Consider the following 24,350-nt stretch of genomic DNA (forward strand, 5'->3'; position numbering starts at 1 on the left):
CTCCTCTCTTTTTTCGTTTCCACGCATTCGAGCCACATGTGAGGCTCACCGCTTTGAGAAATAAAAAGTGGCTGGGCTAGATCATTCTATTTCCCCGTTTCTTTCTTTATCTTTTTTTTTTTTTTCATGCATTGAGTTGCACTTTCTGGTCCCTGGCAAGGGGTCGCCCTTCTTGTTGATAACTATTAACCTATTCGTTCTCTTCCGCACGAGACTAGCGAAGCAGATATATCTTGTAAAAGACGCTTCCCGCTCTTATCAGCACAGTACGTCATATAAAACGTCTTATTGGATGTCCCGGTATTCTAGTTTCGGGCAGACCGCGTGATGCGCACCGTAGGGTTGGCGGTCACTGACAAAGTCAAAAGTTAACTGATGCTTCGTAACCTTTAACACAGACTGTAGGTTTCTCAAAATGGTGCGTTCTATAATCGCTACCCGCTTCTTGTGGCCGTTGTCTATGGCGGAAGCCGGACTTTCAATGTCTTCGCACGACGCTTAATTCTGGCTCAATTTTCTTTCTTTTTTTTTAATTTTCGCAGTTGATTTCGAAGCTCTAAACGCGAAATTGCATTTTCTTTCTTTCTGTCGAGCTGCTCTAACTGCATACCTATCGTGTTTGTTTAGTCACTCTACACTCGTGAAAAGCGACTTGCGTAACTACTGGCGGCGCCATCGAAGCACCAGAAGAAGATGAATGAGGCATGTTAGTAGACATATATTATATATGCAAGTGCTCTTACAAGAATATCCTTGCTAGTTAGCGCAGATTGTGCTATCACTAAACCACAGGTAAAATGGGAAGACCAAGTTTTTCTTTCTGAAGAGCGCTATAGCCGTGTATGTCGCTCTTAGCTCGACTGCCGAGCGCGTCAGCGTTGAATTACTTTCCTCTTTCTAGTACCCTGCGTTATTCGTTTTCTCATTTATTTCGAGACAGACCCGTCTACAATTGTTTTGCTCACCATCCGTATTCCTCTGATCGGTGCGCTCATCTATCATGAACGAGCTCCTATTAGACCCCTTCCTTTGATCTAACTCTCGTGCGGCTACCGCGATGGAGTGCCAACAAGAGACCAACGCTCCGAGAGCCCTCTCACGACGACGGTAACAGCTTAGCCCGCTCTTTTTTTTTTTCCCCGCACTCACGTATAAGCGCAAAGGAAACGGGACGAAAATGGGGACGTGCGAATAGTTCCTCCGCCTACTGCGGCGTGCCGATCCTCCCGCACCTCCCACGTACCGCCCCGCTCCCTATACGTGCTCCATTCGCCCCACCTTCATTCCGTTTGCTTTTTCTCTGCATGTTATTAGGAGATTCGCGTTTCCGCATCGCTGTTAGAAGTTTCAGCTCGAATATACATTTTTTAAGGAAGCACCGTCCGGAGGGAGGCTCTAACCTCCTTGTCTTTCCTTTTATCTCTCTCTCTCATGCTCCACCCGCCTTCTGACTTGTCTCCGCGCTTAGAATACCATTCCCTGTGCCCGTATGCGTTCGGTGCGCGGCGCGTGCGGGGACGTACTGCAAATCAGCGCCTTTTTCTTTGTTTTGTTTTTGCTCGCGCATCATCGACGCAGCCTGCCGTAACGCTTCGGTTCCAAGTTCTCGCTTTCCCGCCTCTTCGTCACCGCTCTTTGACGTTGTTGCTTTTCCTGTCGCTGTAGTGATTTCTCGCTTTCCGCGCTGCTTTTACCGAACTTTAAGCTTTCCTGTTGCTCCGAAGTCGTCGTCGCCGCATTTCCAGAAGCACAGGAGAACGGCAGCCAAGAATAACACCAACAACTCCAACAAAGTATACTAGGGATGGAGAAAAAATATGGAACTACATTTCAGTGCGCTTTCGCGCGACGCCCTTCTCTCTTCGAGATGCGCTATGATTTTTAAGAGGTGCCTTTTCTCGAAATGTATTCGCGTGCGCTGCCTCGGCATTCCGACAGGTTCGCTTATCAGAGGCGCCGCTCTCTGGGCTCCAAGAGAGCCGGATGCCCATATAGTCGCAAATCCGGTCGTAATACGGTTGCGCGCCTCATTCCGGGCTGAGTACGGAGAAAACGTGCTCGGAAAGCTTCCTTTGCGACTGTGTGCGTGACACCGTTCGTTTTCTCTCCCACTCCTCTTCATCCGGTGACAGGACATTAATACTCTGTGTTCATGTCTGCGCTGACACTCTGCATGTCACTTCGCTTGAAAACTAAATCATTCGCTTTTCAGAAACGTATGTGCGGAGCGAGTCAAGCGCTTGTTTTGCTGTTTCAAGCGGAAGTATTTCGTGCGCGAGTTCGAGAGGCCACATTTAGTCTCTACTGAGAAGGCTGAGTATGGTGGTTCGCAGGCTCCGCTGCCAGTTCATGTAAGCCAGAAACGGCGTTTCACGACGCGATATCTCGGGGTGTGGGCAAAGATGACGAAGCCGTGGGCTTTCTTGTCTCGCTTAAACGTGTAATGACTCCAAGAAGGATAACAGTAAAGCAAGTTTATATTATTATCCTGTGGCCTTGTATGCTTATGAGGCAGCGGATCCGTGGAGTTGTAGCGTGTACAATTTGTAGCTCGAAGGTGCCATTTTGTGCCAACAGAATGCGAACACTTTTCAAAAATGCATTTAATTTCTTGCGTATGATCCACGCACTCGTGCCACGTGAGCATGCTGTTTCGCCTTGAGACGGCTGATTACAGAATTTCTGGGCTTTCTTTTGTTTTTTCGCCGTTAAAGCGTCGCTTCCTACTCTTAAAAATCCACGAGAGTCAAACACTCCTTTCTTAGAGAAAAACAGTAACGATGTAGCAGTGGCAGCGCTTTCTGAAAAGGCAAATAACGATGTCTCTTATCGAGTAAGTTTTCACAGAAGGCAGCAATTATTTATGCTATAGGGGCTCCTCTGTGGTATGGTTTCACTTTGCTGTTGTTTGAGTGTCATAAATAGTAAGCTAGATGTAGAATAAAACACGTTTGGATTCTGCAAGCTGGTCTTTACAACAGCTTCGAGAATCCGAATGAGGAACCAAGTTAGGCTGGTGCGTCTTGCAGGTCTCTTTCTTTTTTTTCATTTTTTTTTCTTTTTAACTATCTGGTTCGATTTACCTAAGCTAATTTGTGTAAGTCGCCGCAGTGGTTAGATTCTGCGGTGAAATTGCGGCTTGTGTCAAATATACTGTTTCTCACTCGCGCCGACAATTAGTGGTGGAGACATTTCATGCATCCTAGACGGCAAGTTTGCCCCTTTTCTAACAGCTTAAGAGTCTTCGAGTGCAGAGAAATGGACCGTTCATTACGCCCTCCAGTGAAGCGACTGCGTTTGAAATAGCGCTACCGTTGGTCGCTCCTTTTTTCCGAGCGGAGCTGGGCTCCTTGGCCGAATTTTGCACCGACTAATGCGGATGCGCGATCGGCCCCACTTCCTTCGTTTCGGGCGCCGTGCGCCCATTGATCGGCGGCGGGTCCTCTCTCTGATTGCGGCTTCCGGTGGTGTCGGGGCGGGGTGGGTGGGGGCTGCGCGGCCGCTCATTTGGCTGCGGTGCCACTGCCGGCGGTCACGTGAGCTCGCTAGTGGGTACTCTACGCGCGCTGCATCGCGTTCGATTATCTCGAAACGAAAACTGCTGGAACAAGAGGAAAGGGCGCGGGGATGACGTTGCAGTCCCTCCGCCGTGGGCTGTGAGGCTTTATTTCTAGGTGCTTTTTCTTGGCTTGTCGTCTCGCTCATTTGAATAACGTCGAAAGTCGAAGTTTAGACCGAGAAAAGTTAACGCATACTGAACACTACGGTTGCGACTTTCGACATATGCCTCAGAGTCGTTGCGATATTCATCCGGTGCAAATTTTAACACGCCTGTTGTGAAAGCGGGGTTATTATTATATTTTTGTTACACGCGCATTGTCTTTTCGCCAAAACTATGTTTAAACATTTTAGTGCCTCATTTTACATCTGAACTAGCGCCGAAACACAAGTGGAAGTTTTACGTTAGGACGTTACAGAGGCATTAAGAAGAACATCTGACGGCGGAGTTTTAAAATAATACCGCTATGATAGTTGGAGCTTTTTACGTCCACAATAAAGCGCAGTGGAAGCGTCTGGTGATAGCGAGGCAAGCAGCTTCTCACCGGGACGCAGGCAGCCACGCACTTCTGCATCAATCTCAGTGGTGCGCTCCAAACCGACGCGATCCAACCCTGTACCACGTCGCGAATCCCTGAAATGGCGCGAGCTCTTTTACGGCCTGCAATAAAGCTACGGCTTTTAAAGTTGGCGAAATTTATTACAAGTTTTGAAATAACTGTATTTTTCCTCTCGTTCTCTCCCCCCAGGGAGAGAGAAAACGTGTGGCACGGGGTCTTTCTAAACCCAACGTTCTCTATTTCTTTCTCTCTCTTCCATGCTTACCTTAACCGCAATATTTTCACGTGTCACCGATGAGTGAAAGTGTTGTGAGCTGTCTCTCGGTGACAGTTTCCGTCGAAAAGAAATGATACTACTATTGCTCTAGAAATGTACGCGCACAGTTTATTCATTCGTCCTCGCTCAAGCAGTTAGCGTGTTAGCATCACTCTGCTTAAGCGTGACACTGTGGAGAGTTATGTAGTTTGTAATTATGTGCTATGTGCTATTTATTGGTTTCATATGCATTCACCATCAGCGTAAGCCAGTCGCCTACTTTCAAAAGTTCGTACTTTTTTATTTCTTTTCTTTCTTAACACAGATTGTTGTCCTCTGTAAAATTGTGTTCACACAGTTCCTTGGCGGAGAGCTATACTTTCGGTAGTTGGCTTCTCCCTACACATCGTTGTCGGGGTCAGAGCACGCTTTACAGGATATGGCACGCATCTGGTTTTTCTTAAAATGGCTCATGAAGCGGAAAATCCGGAGGCGTGGCCGGAGATGCTACAAGAAGTCACGCGGTCACAGAGACAGGCCGCGCCGGTGGCCGGTCTATATATATATATATATATATATATATATATATATATATATATATATATATATATATATATATATATATATATATATATATATATATATATATATATAGCGCTGCCAGTCGCTGTGGTGTTTCGGTGAGTTCTGTTGTGCGTTCCGATGGCCCACTCCCAAAATTAGATTAAGGTGGGTTAAAGTGAATTAATGTGGATTGAAGGTGATTAAGGTGAATTAAGATTAAAGTGGATTACGGTAGATTAAAGTGGATTGTGGTGAATTAAAGCTGAATAAGGTGGATTAAGGTTGGTACAAATTAGAGCAAGGTCGATTAAGATGGATTAAAGTAGAATTTTAATTTAAGGTTAAACTTAGACAAGTCATTATGCTTTCGCATTCAAATTACGCAAGGATACTTAAGTGACTGTCAATTTTTGAGCTCGCATTACCAGCCATTTTATCGTCCTTTATGTACTGTTTTTTTATAGCTCTCAGTTGCGCTTTAGCAATCCTTGGACTCCTGTGCATTTATGATGTTCACGGGTTTAAAAGCGCTCCCGATAAGTTCATAATTGCTGCTTCAATCGATACGTGCACGTAAGCGCTGCTCACGCATGCCGGGTTATGGCGTATGCTGTGCGTTCCTAGATTTTCTTTCATTGTGTGTCTGTGTTATGCTCCTGCCTGCTTATGTTATGTTATGTAAACAGGAGAAGGCAGGAGTGTTATGCTCCTGCAAAACTGGAGCATAACACTACTGTCTTGCTTTTTTTTTTTTTCTGTCGCCTGCCTCTAACCTAGCAGAAAGCAAATGAGGCAGTAAAGAGGAATGCGGCCGCTTGCATTTTTTCTTCTTTTTTTATATTGCTCTGTGAACTTGTACATGTTCGCCCACAAATGAAACCCTTTAAAGACAAATATTATTTACGTGTCACTAATTTGACTGCACCGTTCTCTTCGTGTGCGTTCTGTGTAAGACCCACTTTGTTGGCTGTGGTGAGATTAAATTTTAATATACGCACTCGTACACAGTTCCGCGTTAGCTGGCCATTTTAAACTTGGCCTCAAAGCTGAATTAATCTGAAAGAGCGTAAGTTTGGGCGAGTTGGTATTCCATGTCTTATACTTTTTAGCGCTCGAAAAGGGACGAGACACAGATGTACGACGCGGACACAGCGCTAGGACACAGCGCTAGCGTGTGTCCGCGTCGTACATCTGTGCCTCGTCCCTTTTCGTGTGCTAAAAAATATAAGACATGAATTAGTCTGAATTAGTACGTATTGTGGCTTGGTTTCATTGAAGGACAATGTCTGACTTTTTCGCGCCTTTTTCGGGGGTTGGATGAGTTTTTCGTTCGTTAATGGGCTTGCTAGCCTTCTAGCTAAATATTTCTTCATGCACAAGGAGATTTCTTGTCCTAAAAGCTGATAGTGCAGGGCAATATGGTAAAGATTCGTACTAGCGCCTTTCTTGGTTTCTGACAAGGAATTGATAGTTTCACTGACAGGAAGCTTCTAGACTAGGTCCAGTCTTATATTGACTGCTATCTTTGTAGAGCGGGTGACGTCTCAAAACACATCGTCAAGCTTTTTCTCGCCGCATCTTTGCGTTATCTTGTATTAGTTCCGCGTTTAAACAAAAGCTGTCTTTGTATTCAGCAGCTGTTACTGCTTCCTTCTTTTATTTTATTTCTTCCTCTTATACACTGCGTTCAAATCTACAGCACATTAATATCGAAATACTGCCGATTTTACTTTCCCGGCTTTGTATTCAACTCTTTACAGGAAAGCTATTACAGTGTAGAGAGTAATAGCTTTCCCGTCCAAAGCCCAAATAGCGAAAATGGGCCTCAGCCAAAATTTCATGTTCTGTAAAGATATTCTGTAAAGTAAAGCGATTGCGCTCGGGTTCCGCGAAAAGTGCAAGTAAGGGCAGAATGGACTTGTAACTCCTTTAAGCTTATTTAGTACCTTTACTATTTTGTTTGATGTTCTTAGTTGAATTTGGTTTATTGTCTTTAATACTCTCTCCAATTCTTTTCTATGCGTGCATGTGCGTGCGTGTGTGTGTGCGTGTGCGTGTGCGTGCGTGCGTGCGTGCGTGCGTGCGGGTGAGGGGGGGGGGGGGGGGTCAGCAATTTCCTTCTTGGCACTGTGCCTAAACATTACGTGCGGCGATTCTCGATTCGCCTTCCGTTTTTGTCGTTTTGCATTGTTCCGACTGGCGTGCATTCGACCGACTGTTCTTAAACTGCAGTAGGAAACTTCCTTCTCCAGACGTACAAAGACGACGAATGGCTGGCGTGCTCCCTGTGTGTCTTAGCCGTGTTTCTTTTAGTCTTACTTCTTCAACGGCATTTATTTTTGTCGGTTGAGTGAGTCGCAGAATCGTACTGCGTCGCTAATAACGTCCCGGTTCGAAACGCTCGGAAAAAAAAAAAAAAAAAGGAAGGAGGGAAAAGGAGGACGAACAGTTCTGAAACATGCAGGAAAATTGAGGCAGTGTGTCTTCGCGCTCATTTTCCCTTGAACTGTCTCTGCGTTCTCAGCGTTCTTAGTCATTAGTCCTTTCGTTTTTAATACCGTTCTTACGACGACGCTCATTTACTATCCCCCAAGCATAAGTGGTTGTTGTTGCAAACAGATATTGCATAAGTGCACTCATTTGTTGCGCTTGACAGACCACAAAATGACACAGTCACTCGCTTCACAGTGTTGATCCTGCATGTCGGCTTTTTCGCATTAGTCCTGTCTAGATGTTTCGTGGAGAATCATGAGGCTCGTGATGTCTAATGTGATAGGCATTCATTGTATGTTTTCGAGTATGCATTCTCATTTCTTACGCTGCCGCCGAGATCTGTGATTTCCCTTGTGCGCACTTACTACTCACATTCGCAGCCGTGTGCAAAACATAAATCTCCTTTTCCACATTTTCTCGTTTCTCGAACGGCGCTTCTGTTACAACTCACAGCGCTATATTTGATTTTTACTAAGTGATTGTTTAAAACAGAACGACTACAGTTTGCAGTAGTACTGTCCTCGAAATAAACGAGGAAGCACAAGACAAGTGAGCGTGAGTGCTAATCGGCAGCTGTGTTAGTTTTGCATACGGCATGCCTTTCCTTTCACTTGTTAAACCGTAGCGCCGATCGGCAGCTGTCGTTATTAAGATAGTCAAGATAGTGGCGCGGTGTAATATTAGTCATACCCAACGCTCTGAATATTAAGTGCTCCCAGTAAAGTAGATGAATGTTTGTTTAAGCATTAAAGGTACGACTAAATAATCGTAATCGCCTGAGTAACAAGCTCCTCATTTATTCATTAACCTCACCTAGCTCACCGTTAACGCAGCAATGAGCTGAATCTTTTTATGCTTCAGGATATTACTCTTAAATTTTACTTTCCTTTCCTTCCACGTTTCTAGGGCGTCTTCTTGCTTCGAACATTCACAAATTGTGCTGCGTAGAGCGGTTAATGTTGTTTCTCTTTTCTCATTTATTTAAATTGATTTTTCGGGAGGAGTGCGCGGCGGCGCGTTTTTCTTTAACTTCTTTCTTAGGATGCACTGAGGCAAACATTTCCTACAACTTTGCGTATTTGCTGCGTGGCCTCCCCCTGCGCCTACACAATCTTTGGGAGCTCGGTTTGCGCTTCCTACCTTGGTTTAGTCTCGCACAGTGAGGAAATTTATTGAGAGGAAGCGAAAACAGTGCATAATGTGTTGGTCGTTCGTCTGAGCTCAGCTTTCTGCATCAGCGTCAACTGAAAGCACAGCTAACTTCACCCTCGCGTGCCTCTTTTTTTTTTTTTTCCTAAGTGATCATCATCTCGTACTAACGATACGAAGTTGATTCTCTCACGATTTTCGCTTACCCAGCCGCTTCCTCCTCTTCACCTCATTGTCGGCGCGCAAGGGGCGCCATTACGTTCCGCGGCAGCCCAGATTACACTGTCGCAATGACGACGACGGGAGCGAGGGGGTTGAAACAGGGAGCCGTAAAGGAGCTGACAGAGAGGCATGGTCTTGGCGAGGGGACGAGGCTAATCACCGATTATGGGCTGCGACGACGAATCTCCGGCACCTCCCGCTTCTCGTACCGCTGCTGCTGCTCTTGCGAGCGCCGGCAATCCAGGGCTCCCCTCTGACAACGCCTCCTCCTTCTCCTACGCCGTCCTTACGAGGCGGCGGCCGCACCATCGGTGACCGGTTGAGGCCCGGATGCCTGCCTTGCAACCTCGGCGGCAATCTCGGAGGCTGGCTGGTGGTCTGCCCGCTCCGAAGATGAGACTGGCCCTCAAGTGGGGGCAGATGGCTGCTCTCTCCCACCGCTGTCCCTCCACTGTTCTGCTGCTCAGACAGCGAGGGCAGAGATAAAGCGAATAAATAAAAGAGGGAAGGAGCGTCGGGAGGAAGGATCACAACCGGAGCCCGCGGAGGGATCATCGCACCGCCATATATACTATATATACCCCGTTCGTTCCCGCGGCTTTACGTGGCCGAATCAGCGGCGAAGGACCCTGTTGATCGTCGCTTCTCCAGAGTTAAACGCTTTCGTTGCAGTTCGTTTCTTTCTCGTGTACTTCCCATATTCTTTTCTCGTTTTTGTTTTTTTCTGCTGCGGGGAGCGTGGTCGTTAATTTTCAGCTACTCTTTTCTTGTCGTTGAGCTTTCCATTCCTTTTTTTTTTTTTTTTTTTCGTGGACGTCGTTTCTTGAAGCGTCAGGGAGCTCTAATATAACGTTAGCCGTAAGCGAAATGGGCCTTAGCGTGGTATGCTGTTTTCACTGCGCACGCATCGCGTGAAAGCTGCGCTGGCACTTATAAAGTGTGGTGTTATGCTTCTATCTTCGTCAGTTTCACGCTACATGCGCTCATTCTATTAGTGTTCAGAGCAGGCGCTTCTTTTAAGTGCTTATTTACCGTGAATATTCGCGTATGAAACATCTCCACAGTTTAGGCTAAATGGGATGCGAGCACGCATGATTTTGTGTAAACAGATTAAATGATGACTGGCGTTTAGAGGGTCCTTGAAAGCGGGGAAATGAGGATATGATCTGATTGCACCTGCAGCCCGATACAATTTTCCTTCTTGACAGAACAGGTAAACTCATTGACCTGTTTGGTTTACTTCAGATAGCTTTATAAGATCGCTTCACGCCAGTGCGTAGGTAGGATGCGTCCTTGCGCGCTAAGTCAGGTTTATGTTTGCTAAGTAATTTTTAGGGCACCTAACTTTCTCGCGTCTTGTCTTGCGTTTCGTTGCTCAGCAGCGGCAATTTCTTCGAAACAATTGATGTTCCTCTTGCTTCGTTATAGGCGCGAACAAGTTGTTCCGAAATGAATGATTAAAGGACGGAGAACGCAGTTGTCCCCCTGGAAGGTATGCAGCATAGAGTCGGTCCTTTTCGTCTTCGTCCTTACTTTCAAACTGTTAAGATAACAGACGCAACCATTATGAATGTCCCTGCAGAGGCTTGGATTAAAACCATCTTTCTCAATAACTTGAGGCCACGTGGGCAACTATCGATGATATAGCGCGCGTTTCAACGACGGCTCGCTGGAATCGAGAACTGGCATGATGATTTGTGGATGAATGTTGCGGTGACAATGTCTGTTTCCAAACTGTGTAACCGCGTGTTTGTAGATTATACTCGACACCTTTCTACTGCCGTGTTCTTTTTACTGGAGTTTTTGTTGATAGTTTCGACGACTGATCGAAATTCCAGCTCTCCACTTTGTTTTGGCCCTGCTGTGTAGACTTGAAACTCAACCGACCTGAATGTTTCACATTTGCATCCTCTCAAACAAAAGTTTCTGCGCGGTTTGCTATCTCCACCGGAGTTTGGTACAGGATTCCAGGAGTTGTAAGCCCTGAACCAATGTTTCTGGCGCAATCGCCAGAAACGTTGGCTTTTCGCCAAAGCGGTCGAGTTTTTATTGCCGGACGCTTGAGTCGCTGTTTTTTTAGTCTTGCATGTGGTGAAAGCAAAGTTCGGCTGTGTGTTGCAATACTCCATCATCGATTTCTGTTTGCTTTGGGCCGTTTTTGACTGCGATCTCCGTGCTTCTGACCCATGTTTTCTCTCTCCAACTTGGAACGACAGTGGACAATGAGCTTGTGTAAAAGTGGCACTCAGGAGTCTACGAGGCCGGTACTGCAGGCCGTTGACGCAAGCCCACGGGCCGCTAGCCATTTTTTTTTTTTAGAAGAAGAAGAAGAAGAAGAAGAACCGATACACACAAGGCACCTGTGTGGTTCTCTGTTGTTCCTCTACGTCCTTGTGATATTTGCGCCACAAGAAAAAAACTGCAAAGTGTTAGACCAACAAGCCAAAATTTTCACACAGCTAGCCATTGCCGCAATCTGCGTGCCGGCGGCGTGAGACGCAGGTCGCTTCAAGACGTGACGCTAGGACTCTGTTTACGGTAGCTGCATCCCTGCACTTCTTATTACGGCGCACGAGAAATCCCTGAAGGGCCGTGTGTGCAGAATGCTCTCCGTGGACCTTGACGCAACCGCGCGTGCAAGGGGACAGCAACGCTAACGCGCTTGCGCAACTCTTGGCGATAGTCGGACCCGCGTGGTAAATTATAGAGGCCCGCGTTATCTTCCTCTCGGCCGCTAAACAACTTCCTGACCATGGATTTTTAGAGAGAGCCTTTTATGTAGTCGTTCTGTTCTCGGTTTCCCTTTCTTTTGGTCCGTTCTTGGTTAGACTTGTCTTGCTTTGCTAACGCGATTACGGATTCCACTAACTCGTCCCTTTCCTTTCAGTTTCCCCTTATTCGCTTTATGTGGCCGAGTTGGTTTATGCCCTGTTCGTCCTATCATCCTCTCTTTTACACCGTCTTTTCATTGCTGTCGGCGCTACGCTTTTACCGCTGGCGGTGTCGTTTGCTTGTTTCATCTCGCGGGGCATATGACCTGGTATCTGCCGTATCTGTTTGTGTATCTGAAATTCTCCCTCGATCTTCCTATATATATATATATATATATATATATATATATATATATATATATATATATATGTGTGTGTGTGTGTGTGTGTGTGTGTGTGTGTCACTTGAGCAGGTACTTATGTTATATAGACTTGCGTGGCCCCACAATCGGCTTTGCTTGGGCCAAATCGCTTTTTACCGTATCGGAGCGCATTGGTAGGCAAGCTGTGTTCGAGAGACAGTAACTCTTCGAGGTCCGGATACATTTGTTTCGTGGACTGTCGAGTGCGATATGAAACGTGCCGTCTATTATTTTTTTTATTATTATTAGTGGTACATTAGAATGTTTCAGTTGCGTTAAACTGTAAGCACACTGTGTAACCTAACCTGTCGTCTTTCTCTTTTTTTTTTTTTTTCTCATTTGTCTCAGCAGAGTGGAGGCGCCCTTAGGTCAAGCAATCGTGATGGACCCAAGAGCTTATGGCCTCGCAGTGGAGGGTGAGTACGCTCGGCTTTCGTGACAACTGGCCGTTTCATCCGACGCAGTGCACTGTGGCACACGGGCAGTCTCAGTGGTCTGCGATAGGCATCGCCGCTGGGCTCACGGCAGGCAGTTTTCCGCCCAACAACCGTAGCCAGTGTCTGCACTGGCTTTTATGTAGTGGTCCCAGTCAATTCTGCCGCCGTGCGCTCGGGGCGGTCTTTCGTCGGCACGAACCGTAATGTGCGGGGAGGAGACACTGCTGTCATGCCTTCCGGTGACGCCAGTACGAATCGATGCCTGCGGTATTGCTTTTATTCGCTGCAACTGCTTTGGGGTGCAGCGCATTTTAAATGCAAAGTGCTCGGCGATTGAAACGTGATACCCGGACAGTATGGCGGCCGGTGACTTTTGCGCCGACGGCGAACGCTGAGTGACCGCTGAGGGAACCCAATTGCGTAACGATGCATCAAAAGAACTCCCGTTTTCATGTCACACAAATGTGCGTCAGCTCAATGTCCTCAGCGTCCAACCTTGGCGCAAGAAAGCGCCAGCATCCATGCTGTCTGAGTATCGCGTTTTAATTGCTGAGCACTGTGCATGCCTGCTTTCACATCGAATAATATCGAGTATAACATTATCGAATCGAATACTACATATTCATTTCTGAACTAAAATAAAGAGACTTCGTGGAGTCAATTTTAGTAAAACCTAAAATACAATATATCTGTGATACTTGATACGTGTTATCCAAAATCAGAAAAGATGGCTGACTAATGGAGTAGCACACGAGGAATAAGGATTATAAACAGGGATAAGGTGCCTCAGAAAGGCTGGCCAACGTTTCGATAGGAGGACCTATCTTCGTCAAAGGAGGACCTTTGACGAAGATAGGTCCTCCTATCGAAACGTTGGCCAGCCTTTCTGAGGCACCTTATCCCTGTTTATAATCCTTATTACTTGATACGTGTTACGACATTTGCAACTGAACTTTCGGTTAACAGCACAACGTCTAAGCGAGAAACAGCTGAAAGATGAGCATATCCTATGCATCATGACTAGAGCAATGTAATAAAGGAACACGCCACTATGTGCACGCGGATCGTTGTATTCGTTAACGGAGCTTAGTCTAATACTGCTGAACTGCGGATCACCTTAAAAAATGCAAACGTAGGGAGCTTCGCCAAGCGAGAGATTTATTTACATAAATCAAGTCGAATTCATGGGCAGCCTGAAGGTGAGACAGCCCTTGCAGAAAGACCTAGAATTGCTGTGCGGAACTCCGGCGCAGAAGCCGGCTCTCTTGCGTCATAATCAAACTAGAAACAGCCACCCCATTTGCATTATAGTCCAACAAGTGCTGGTATCGTGTATATTCAAACATAAACGAATATTTGAAATTTCGAATTGCATATGTTTGAACCGAACAAGAATCGAGTATCAAAGACTATATCAATCGTGTTCGAAATTTCTAATGTTCACACACCCAGTATTCTGGGTACATGGTTGCGTATACGATTAAATTCGATTTGTGCGGTATGTGTCTTGTGTGTTTGCTCGCTGCGAACATGAATAACTCCTTCTTTTCCTAACTACCATGGTAACTGACGCAAAGCAGCATCTCCATGTTCTCTCATCTGCAAAAGTAACTGACAACCCCCCCCCCCCCCCCCAGACACACACACACACATACATCTCCGATTTTTCAATTTTTGCATCATTTCTCAAAGGTCTCGTCGTAGTTTCTACGTGAGAATGTTCTTCAAGTGTTAAACAAGAATTAAGTGTAAGTTCTCCGTGGAGTGATGCTCAATCGCGGTTACTTGTTCGTAATCGTTGTTCGCAGCTTCTCACCGCTGCTTGCCCATTGTTAGCGCTTCAAGGCGCCTAGCAGCTCTGGGATTGCACCACGCTACAGAGAGCAGCCGATGGTTGCACCATGGCATTGTCGCGCGCTCTGTGCGCAAGCGCGTACTCTCACCCATTCTTCCCTCGTGCTACGTAATTTCCCGCCGACCGACTGACAAGCCAACGTTCGCCGATATTGCTACAGACAAATAAACAAACAAACAAACCGAATAAAGCAAGTAAGGCAAATGTGTACACAGACGTGGAAAAGCGCTGTGGAACACGAGTACAGCGGAAAACTTCGTGTCGATTGGCGCAGCCAGAAAATGGCTGGTGCGCCAAGGCACTTACTTGCACGTGGAGCTTCAGTTTACACTTTTCAGCACGAATAAATTTGTTGACTGAAAATTTACATTGCAGTAGCGGGGAGAAGATTAGAAGGCAGGCGCTGAATAGAATGTCATACTGGTGGCATTAGACGTCAGCCAATGTAGAGATCGTACTTAACCAGAACACACTCACTGTAATCGCAAACATTCGCTTAATTCATGACGCGTAGCTTAAGCCGTCTTGCTTGTCTCACCAGCGCATTTTAGTTTTCTTTATTTACGCTGGGAATATTGGCTTGCTCGGGTGTTGTGTGGACTAAACATTATATTATCTATCTGTGTCTCGATAGTTCTGTTGATTTGTTCGATTTTACCGCCTTTTCGAAACAGTTCACTTTCGTGGTTTGACGCCTCTTTGAGAGTGCGTTCAGCGCCCGATGTTTCTCTTAAGCCTTTTTACGTGCCTGTGTTGTTCTTGTGCAGGCCGGAGCATAATCCATTCTACAGCAACATCGACTCGATGCCTGATATCAGGCCTAGAAGAAAGTCCATTCCTCTTGTCAGCGAGTTGGTAAGTTCGATCGCAAAGCTCTCTGTCTTCATGTTTCCGGGACACTTACGGTCCGTCTTTATATCGCCTTTTCGATTCCGCCCTCCTCGTAGCTAGTCGATACCGTCAATAAGAGCTTCTGAAGAAAGAGAGTAAGAAAATTATTATTGTTTTATTAAGTAGATACATGTTATGGCTGCCGCGCTGTTTGGACAGAACGAAATGATGTTGCCGTTGCTATGCCGGAAAATAAAAACAAAAGGGTGAAGAAGCATGGTAAAAACCTAATCGGCGAGCGTTGCGGTCATTTATGAGGTGTAGGTGACTCTGACGCTGTGCTATAGTCTACTTTTGTTCACTGTATCAAAGCAAGGCTAAAACAACTCGCCACTGTGAAAGAAGATGGATTCTGATTATAGTGCACTCGCCATGTGTTCTAACGTTGCTTTCTTCCAGAGCGGAAAACAAATTCTTATTTCTTGCCCCCCTCCCCCCCCCCCCCCCCCCCCACACACACACACACGCAAACACACACAAAGGTAAAGTTTCAAAACTGGGAGAGGCAAAAAAGCAACTTACCGCTATGATATTTCATACGTACCATTTTCACACTTTCATTTTGAATTGTCCTTGATGGCTGTCGCAATTGAAGCTCGTTCGTGAAACTGGAAAGCCGCCCCTCTTGGGAGAAGTGAGCAGGAGCAACTCACTCGCGATCGTATCATGCCCCGAGCGATTTGCGTCTTTTATTCGCCACAAACGAACTTCGACAAGTTCAGCTGTACTTATGGCGCTAAGTGATCATTGAGACCTCTTACGTGGCACGAGTCTTGACGAAATCACTACTTCACTGCTGACCTTGACTTCGTGCCAAGGATAACCGATTACTTTTATTACAGGCGCTTTTGAAAACATCTCCTTTAAGATGTATTATTTTCTCCATTTTTACTACTGTCATCGGTGTCTAGTTAGCAGTGCACTGGCCATTTTAAGCCCTCACCGCCCTCATTTTCGTCTTCGCGTTCGGCAGCACACCGGTACAGACGCTTCCGTTTGTTTAAAAGCCGCTCTCCTGTATTCAAACTATCTTTTGTATCTCGCGCAGCTACACCAATAGTCTTGTGTGCGCACTCAATATGGCTAAAAGGACACCGTTCTTTACTAAACGCGTTCTTTCTCAGCGCACTTAATGTTTCGACCCTTTTCTTTTACTTCTCTCTTTTTACGCCAGCCATAAATATGTTTTTCTTTCGGCGCTCGAGAAGAAGCAGTGGCGCATGATGCATTATGTTGTGTTTAATTGCGCGCTCGCGTTGCGCGCGCGTACTTGTTTGCGAGGAACGCGAGGCATGTGAGCTTACGCCGCAGGGCGAGTTAATTGCAAACCGCGATCGGTAAATCTTTGCGTAGCAGTATGCAAGCATGCCCGCGCCTGGCAAATGGGGAGATTCCCTCAGCGTTAACAGGCAAGAGTTTGTCGTGTTAACAAGCCGAAGTCGCGCCTATACAGCGGCCGTTCGGATATAAGCGGTTAGTATACGACACGAGCACGCGTGGCCTTTGAGGCTGTTTGCGTATACGGACGCGCTATTTTGTCGCGCCAAACCACGTCGCCCACCCTATTTCTACAGCCAGTTCCCGTCTTTGCCCAGGTCTTCTTTGTTCATTATTTGCGTCGCGGTTGTTAAAAAAAAAAAAAAAAAAAAAAGGCTCGCGATAAGGAGCGGCAGCTTTTGCTGTTACTGACCTATCCTAACGGCCTGCGTCGCTGTGCCGTAATTATTTCCTGATAGGCTTCACCACCGTGAGTCTGCCATACTCACTTTTCCGTGTAAAAATTGAAATGTAAACGGTAAGCTTGCATGGATCGTTTTATTAAAGCCTGCAGAGCAACGCTTGTCGTCTATTGGCCCACTCTTGGTTTCCTTTGCAGTGACAGCTAATATATTCTCTTAACCGGCTTGGAAAGTTCCCGAGTCGCTTGTCTTAACACGCGTTTCGCAGGTCTTCTAAGAATAAAACCGCAGCTGTCTGGCAAAGTAATCGCGCTGCTATACATGTAGGTTCACACCGGAGTGTATTCTTGAAGTTATTCTGGGCTACACGCGTACTCTAGACAACGCACCGTGGTCCACGATGCATGGTATCCGTGAAACACCGATAGAGGCAAGAAGCCTGCGCGCGTGAACTTTCACTCCGCGTCGCACAACGCGTTTGCATTGCGTATCCCTGGAGGGCGCTGCGATTCTCCACGACTTTTGCCCGTATCGTTGGGGGCGCTCAACGTTTATACATAAGGCGCTCTGATCTTTCGTTTGTCTGCGTTCTGTGAGTTACGCTCAAGACTCCGGGCCTCTTTCATTTGCGATTTCATTTTTATCATTCCTTTCAATTCTTAACTGCGTTTTGTGAGCTCTCCAAATCGACCAAGGCGTAGTGCTGTCGAATAATTTAGGGTTAGGACGCCTCGACGCCGCATATTGTAACGATCACCGTATTAGCATCGAGTCACCTTATTCCAGTTAACTGCAGCCTTCGCAACGAGCTATTCCTTATAGAAGCACGCAGCACCATTGCTAGAAAGTACTAGGCGAGAGGGAAAAAATGAAGAACGAGAGAGAGAAGTGTCAGGATAACTGCGAGATATTTGCTTCTAAATTACTTCTTCGTTGCCGTCTTTCATCGTCAGCCAGTTCCTCGTCTTAGGCTTATACTCTGTATGGCGGAACACCAATCGCTGTCTCGAGTGAATTGCGCAAGTCTGCCACACTCTGCACAGCATGCTTTCACCTTATTTTCGAGATGCGCGAGTAAATCGCCATAATACGTTTTGCTAGTGCGGCGTGCGTCCGGCGCCAGGAACAAAAACGAGACACCGCGTTTAAAACTCTCTGTTCCACGGCCAAGCACAGTACCTGAGCTGGTCGTATTTCACATTTCCATATAAACCCAAAGTTTCCTGGCTGGCTTATAATACAGTCGCTGTAATTGCGTTATATCCAGTTTGTGATCCAGCTTGAAAACACGGCGGCGAGTTCGAGATGAAAAGGTGGGCCCCGCGGCGGTACCACGGGAAGCTAGAGCGCTAGGCGGACTCTGCGGATGCCTATCTTTTTCGTCTCGACGACCGTGCGTGTACATTTTCCGTCGCACTGTTTGTCGCGTAGGAGGTCCGTGATCGACGCGCCAGCGCGTCTCGTGTTGTACAAAAAAGAAGACGAACACACACACACACACACAACACACACACACACACACACACACACACACACACGCACACACGCACACGCACATGCGCGCGCGCGGTAGCAGGTCCCAACTCAGAATCGATAAGAGATGCGTGCTATCAGTGGGTGAGAAGACTCTCCACGGCCCGTTGTCACAGCTGCTATAGCGCACGACTGTGCCTACACCCTCTCCCGTCATCCTTTCATCATGTTTTTCTTTTTTCTTTTTCTTCCACACTCCGATTGAATTACTGTATTTATTCGATTATGTGCACCTTCCCTTCCACAGGATCATCGTAGGCGGGTGGTAACCGCTTACACCCGTAGACAAATTTCAGGTTTCTCTCTCTCTCTCTCTTCTCTACATCTTCGCTGGAGAGATGTGGGGGCGAAAGGAACGCACTTGGTCAGGATTGAAAGAATACGTTATATCGCTTTCTTTTCCCCCAAAGCGTCACCCTGCGACGTCCCTGCTTTCGGAAAGAATCTTTTTCAGCCGCATCGCCCGGCGTGTTGTCGACCTCGTATCGAAAGGGACGGGCTTGCATAAACAACGGGGTTTGCGCGCCCGAGCGTTCCCCCAATTCCGCCCCCCCCCCCCCCCCCCCGCACACATGTAGCGGCAATGTCGTATGAGAACAACACTGTGCGTAGGTGTTCACTGCGCGGCAGCTCACGCGTCCCCTTTCGCTCTTACCGACGCCTTTCGCATCGAAGCTCCCCGCGAGAAACGCAGCCACCTGTGCAAATATTTCGCGGTTTCTATTTTGTTTCTTTTTAAACTGTCCATTTCTCGTTCTTTTATGCCGGACTGTTTCGGCCAGTCAACCCTTTCTTTTTTCTTCTTCTTTTTGTAGCATAACGGTTCGCAACCGCATGTAGCGATTGACGGCTCTTGTGTTTCCGCTCTCTTTTCGTCCGCCTTCACGTCGTTCACTTTCACAAAAAAAAGAGGAGAAGCAGCGCTAGACTTCTCGGGCGTCTAAAAGATAGACTGTCAAGACAAATATATTTTTTTTGAATGCGTTAGAAAAAAAAGCTAGGAATAAAGTTGCGACGACGGGGATTACGGGAGCGTCTTCGCGTGCGCACCCGCTATAGCATTTTCAACGTCCGTCCTTCCTTTGCGCGACTCCACCACTTTTTCTCTTTGCCGTGGAGGTCGTCGCCTTTTCCTTGATGCACGTGCGGCGAAGGCTTGGAATCCTTCACGCTGCTTATTTCGACCGTGGCGGGTGCAAAAGTTTAGCTCGTCATCAACGCGAACATGGCGGGTAACATATATCCCCTCGTCTCCACTCGCGCTTTTCTCCCGCTGAACCCGTACTTCTTTTTCTCTCTTTTTTTTTTTTCTTTTTACACCGTTCCCTGCATCCCCATCCCACGGCTCTTCCATCGCCTACCTGATGCGCGCGCGAAACTTGCCGAAGTTGCTTCCCGTGCGACATCTGAGTCCACGGATTGTCGGCTTAGCGTTCGGCGATGCGTTCCCTCGCTCTTCCGCTCGTTACGCGTATATGTACTTCCGTCGCGTTAGAGGCGCGATTTCCTTCCTCCATTATTTTCCTCCCTCCGTTTCGGAATTCCGCGAGGATCAAGTTTTGACCTTTGCTCTTTCACGCTGTTCAGCATTTTTTTTTTCTTCTTTTTCGTCATCGACGCATTTTCACCTTTTTCTCTCCCTCTCTTCATGCTTCCTGGCAAAAGGTGCTCAAGGTACTCTTTTTAATAACCCCATTTTCCCTGATTCCCCCTTTTTTTTTTGTCTTTTTTAGCTTACGTAGCATCGTATGCCCCGCTCATTTTCTCGCACTGTCGAACTTTTGAGAAAGCTTTACGTTTTGCTTCTCTTTCTTTCATTCTTTTTTTTTTTTGCGTTTCCTTCGTGCGCATGCCAGACAAAGTTATTAACAGACTTGCTGATGCATCATTCGTTTTGTTTTGCTGCTGTTATCACCAGACCCTGAACTTTCTTGAAAGGCTGGAATGATTACGGTGAACTTTTACGAGGAATGTTCTCTTGCTTATGATTTTTCGCTTTGCATTGCATTATTACAGACCGTTATCTGACTTTGACAAAATGTTGTCGGGAGTTGGGTAATATTGCTTACCCCTCCCTCTTATTTTCTTTCTTGCATGCTTGCTTGTTAGATGTCACGTGCTTGTTCATTGTTTGCCTCTTTCCCCTTGCCTACGAACAGTTTGAATGCAACATTCGATACTGGAGTGTTATGTCTGCAGTAGCACATATGTGATTTATTGCTGTTGTTGGAAATGGCAAAAAAAAAAATCCCCTAAAAGAAGAAAAAAAGAAACGCACCCACACTCGCATCTGCGAGTGTCTGCAATCATTGAGGATTGTTGCAATGTTTTTATGTTATTGGGAACAAGTGCTTTTAGAGGCACTTTGGTTAGCGCATGCATGAAATAAGCAGTGCATAATTTGTTACCTCGTTTTCAAAACGTTGGCTTTCGCAGGGGGAACGAGTCGAGACAAAATATACGAAAGCAAGCCTGAAATATTTAAAATATATTTCAGCCTCTCATTTTGCACTGTTTTCATTGACAAAGTTGTTAATCGGCACATAACACCGTAATCTTTTTGCTTGGTTCTTGCTACATATAAAAATTTTAACGTTGAAATTTTTAGTTGTTTTAAATATCATCAGTGTTTGTGGTATGGCATGGGTTGATAGGCTGCCGAGAACCGAAGGAAATAAGCGAAAAAAGGAGTTCTCATGCGTTCAATGAGTAGGGACTTTTTCAAAACCTCGCATCCGTTCCCGTGATCTCTTTCTACAGACAATGGCTGCCACCAAACGGAATGCCGCATTGACATCAGTTGTTCCCCGGACACATCCCAACGACGAAGAACTGGTAATTATTGCTTGTCGCTTTCGAACGTCTTCGACACTTTTCTTTTCGCGTTGCAGCAATCCGGTTTTGAATAAAAATGCTGAACGCCATGCAGTTAGTTATAATGGTTCATGTGAGATAACTGGAATCGTCTCGTTATTATGAGAAGCTCCAGCTATCTGGACATCCATAAACGAGACGTTCAAACTTGCGTCATAGTTAATGTTAAACGAACACGCTAACCGCAGTTATGCTAAACCCTAGTTACACCTTACCGCAGTTTTGTTTGTTTACACGAAAAACCCAAGCGAAGTTTAGCGTCAGCATTGGTGGATGCGCCTATAAATGTGGCTACGTTTCGTCTTGTCTTAACTACATTCAAATCAAAAGTTGTTAGCGTAGAAAAGCTGCCTGTTGGCCATGTTGGCGTTCTTAATTTACGTTCATGTTTTTAGCGCCACAAAATACGAAAACGGACTGAGAGGGCACATTACTAGCGCTATCACGGGCACGCTATCACGGGCACGCTATCACGGGCACGCTATACGGACAGGCTGTGACGCTTGTCGGAGGATTGTCATTTGAAAGACTGCTCACACTACGCGCAGTGAGTTACGAGCGTTAGTGGAGAGGCGTTCACGGAGAGCCTGTACCTTCAACATATCGTGATTTATTTCTCAAAGCATGCGCGGCACATTCACAATCGTCCGACACTCGGAGTTGAGAGTTGTACTTGGCTCTGCTGTATTGGAAACGGGCAATCCGATAGGGCTTATATACCGGTTAAACTGTTTCGACGTCGCAGTCTTGTGACTGTTATAAGGCAGCGTATCGAAATCGGACCGATCGAGCTGATGGCCGGGCAGTACCCACTGACGCGTTGGCTTCCCTCCGCAGAAGACGCACGTGTACAAGAAGACGCTGCAGGCGCTCATCTACCCGATCTCGAGCACGACGCCGCACAACTTCCAATCGTGGACGGCCACGTCGCCCACCTACTGCTACGAGTGCGAAGGCCTGCTCTGGGGCATCACCAATCAGGGCCTCCGCTGCACTGAGTGCGGCGTCAAATGTCACGAAAAGTGCCGAGACTTGCTCAACGCCGACTGTCTGCAAAGTAAGTCGCGCATTCTTGCAACAGTGGATAGAGCGGGGAGCGCGTTTATCATTGTCGACTGTGCCTGCGGAATTCATTTCTTTTTTCGACATTTTAAGACACGGTTCCGTTTGTTTTGTTCCTAACTTATATGTTTTATTCAAAAATACTTTTTTTAACTGCAGTATTTGGATGAAAAAGTCATCTGAAAGTATAGGTCGATACTGTACCGTGACTATATCTTCCATTTGAAGATTATAGTCACGAAACCACAGCTCAAACCAGTGCACGCGTGTTAGCCTGCCATGCGACTGCTTTGATAAGCCGATGCTCCCGGTGTTCTTCGCAAAGGGCGTAAACGAAGGCCGGATATATCCCCGTTTCCTGTGGCTGTGTTGGTCTTTCAGTTATCAGGGTTTCCTAGCGCCAACGATAGTTTGTGCGAGCGTGGTGACAGTGCGTCATCAGGTCTGTTGCTTTCTTGGCATTTAGGCGTTACTACCGGCTTTCGACCGGTCCCTTCATATCCGCTTTACTTGTCTTCTCCTGCCTTGTGCTAGCCAACTACGGTAAGCCCTTTGCCATGGCGGCAGCCTCATCCGACGCGTCCGTTACCTGGCGAGCATTGTCGCCACCCGTTTCCCCGCCAACTTCGGCGTTCAATCATCGCCGCGTTCTTGCCTAATTTTGCGGCGCTCCCTTATCTTCGTTCTCCCGAATTGCCTGCCTCTCTGCGGCAGCCTGCTGTTTGTTGACTGCGTTCCCCGAGCTGCTCGTGGGATCGACTTTTCTTATTGTTGACCCCTCCAGTTTATTCCTCTTTCTATCTATTCGTTTTTCTCTCTCTCTTCTTCCTTGTGGCCTCGTTCTCCTCATTCCTGTTTTCGTGCTGCCGCAATAGTTTGACGCTTCTCGTCCGTCATCAGTATTGGATCGGTTATCCAGTTTGCTGTACGAATGGCCCCCTTTGCTTTTTACGTCTGGTTTGATTGCTGTCTGCTGTTTATGTTTATCATCCCTCTAACAACGTCCTACAGTGGCGATGTGCTGTCCAATGCCATCGGCCAGATTTCTGTAGGTGCTCGCTCGCGTGTCTCCTCCTTTCTCTTTTCCACCCTGGAAGTAGCCTCTCTCTCTCTATCTCTCTCTCTCTCTCTCTCTCTGGAGTTTTGGGAAAGTTTAAGTGACGCAGTTTTCCCTCTTGGTGTACGTTTGTGCGGACATTTCGTGACGCTACTGAACGCACGTAGCAAGCAATATTGGGGAAAGAGCTGACGTCTAGCTTACAGGGCAGCACTGTCCCAGTGTGCTAATCCATGTTGTGGCTTTTTTAGCACTGACACTTTCAATAGCAGTGAAATTGCCCAAAATCATCTTTTATTTCTTTTGTTAAACAATTCCCGGCGTAACCCGCCGTGGTGGCTCAGTCAGCTAAGGCGTTGCGCTGCTGAGCACGAGATCGCGGGATCGAATCCCGGCCGCGGCGGCCGCATTTCGATGGAGGCGAAAAGCAACAACGCCCCAGGTGGTCAAAATTAATCCGGAGCCCTCCACTACGGCGTGCCTCATAATCAGAACGGCACGTAAAACCCTAGAAAGAAAGAAAGAAAGAAAGAAAGAAAGAAAGAAAGAAAGAAAGAAAGAAAGAAGAAATTCCCGGCTTACATACGGAGCGACTAATGTCCTGTAAAGGGTGCACCTCCTCGTGACAGAGGCGTGTTGGGGAAAGCCTTATTTGGTTTCGGAGGGAAAGATGGGGGACTTCGAGTAGAAAGGAATCTTTAGAGTTTGCCTTCTGGAGCTTAGTCTTACTAGTGGTATTCATTTTTATAACGTCTCCTAAGAGGAAGCCTTACTTAGGCAACTCCTGCCTATTTAAATATGGGGGAGCATAAAGGCGTTATTTTCAGCAGCCAATGAGCATCTTTGAGCTGTATTTGTTGTATCGAAAGAAGAAAGTGAGCTAGCAGTTTAATCTAAGCTTTGATGTTGATTCTTACTTTTACTTTTATTGACTTATTTTATTTTATTTAAACTATTAAACACCACAGACTTATTGCAACAGCCGTGTATATTGCAACTTTCAGCCCATCAAGCTTCTGAACGTAAT

General features: G+C 46.6%; 1 protein-coding gene across 8 annotated transcripts in view; it reads left to right on the plus strand.

Annotated features, from left to right (window-relative positions):
* Positions 1–24,350, plus strand: part of LOC119443015 (protein unc-13 homolog B-like) — a 353,237-nt gene that overhangs the window by 254,119 nt on the left and 74,768 nt on the right. For 4 of the 8 annotated variants that reach the window (XM_049662516.1, XM_037708124.2, XM_037708125.2 and 1 more), the window contains 4 exons: positions 12,284–12,351; positions 14,995–15,082; positions 21,091–21,165; positions 22,042–22,261. In XM_049662516.1, coding sequence (XP_049518473.1) covers positions 12,284–12,351; positions 14,995–15,082; positions 21,091–21,165; positions 22,042–22,261 — 451 coding nt within the window. The remainder of the gene's footprint in view (positions 1–12,283; positions 12,352–14,994; positions 15,083–21,090; positions 21,166–22,041; positions 22,262–24,350) is intronic. The other 4 variants (XM_049662517.1, XM_049662519.1, XM_049662515.1 and 1 more) reach the window with 2 other exon arrangements.

The sequence above is a fragment of the Dermacentor silvarum genome, chromosome 2 (assembly GCF_013339745.2).
Source record: "Dermacentor silvarum isolate Dsil-2018 chromosome 2, BIME_Dsil_1.4, whole genome shotgun sequence".
NCBI classification, from domain to species: Eukaryota; Metazoa; Arthropoda; class Arachnida; order Ixodida; family Ixodidae; genus Dermacentor; species Dermacentor silvarum.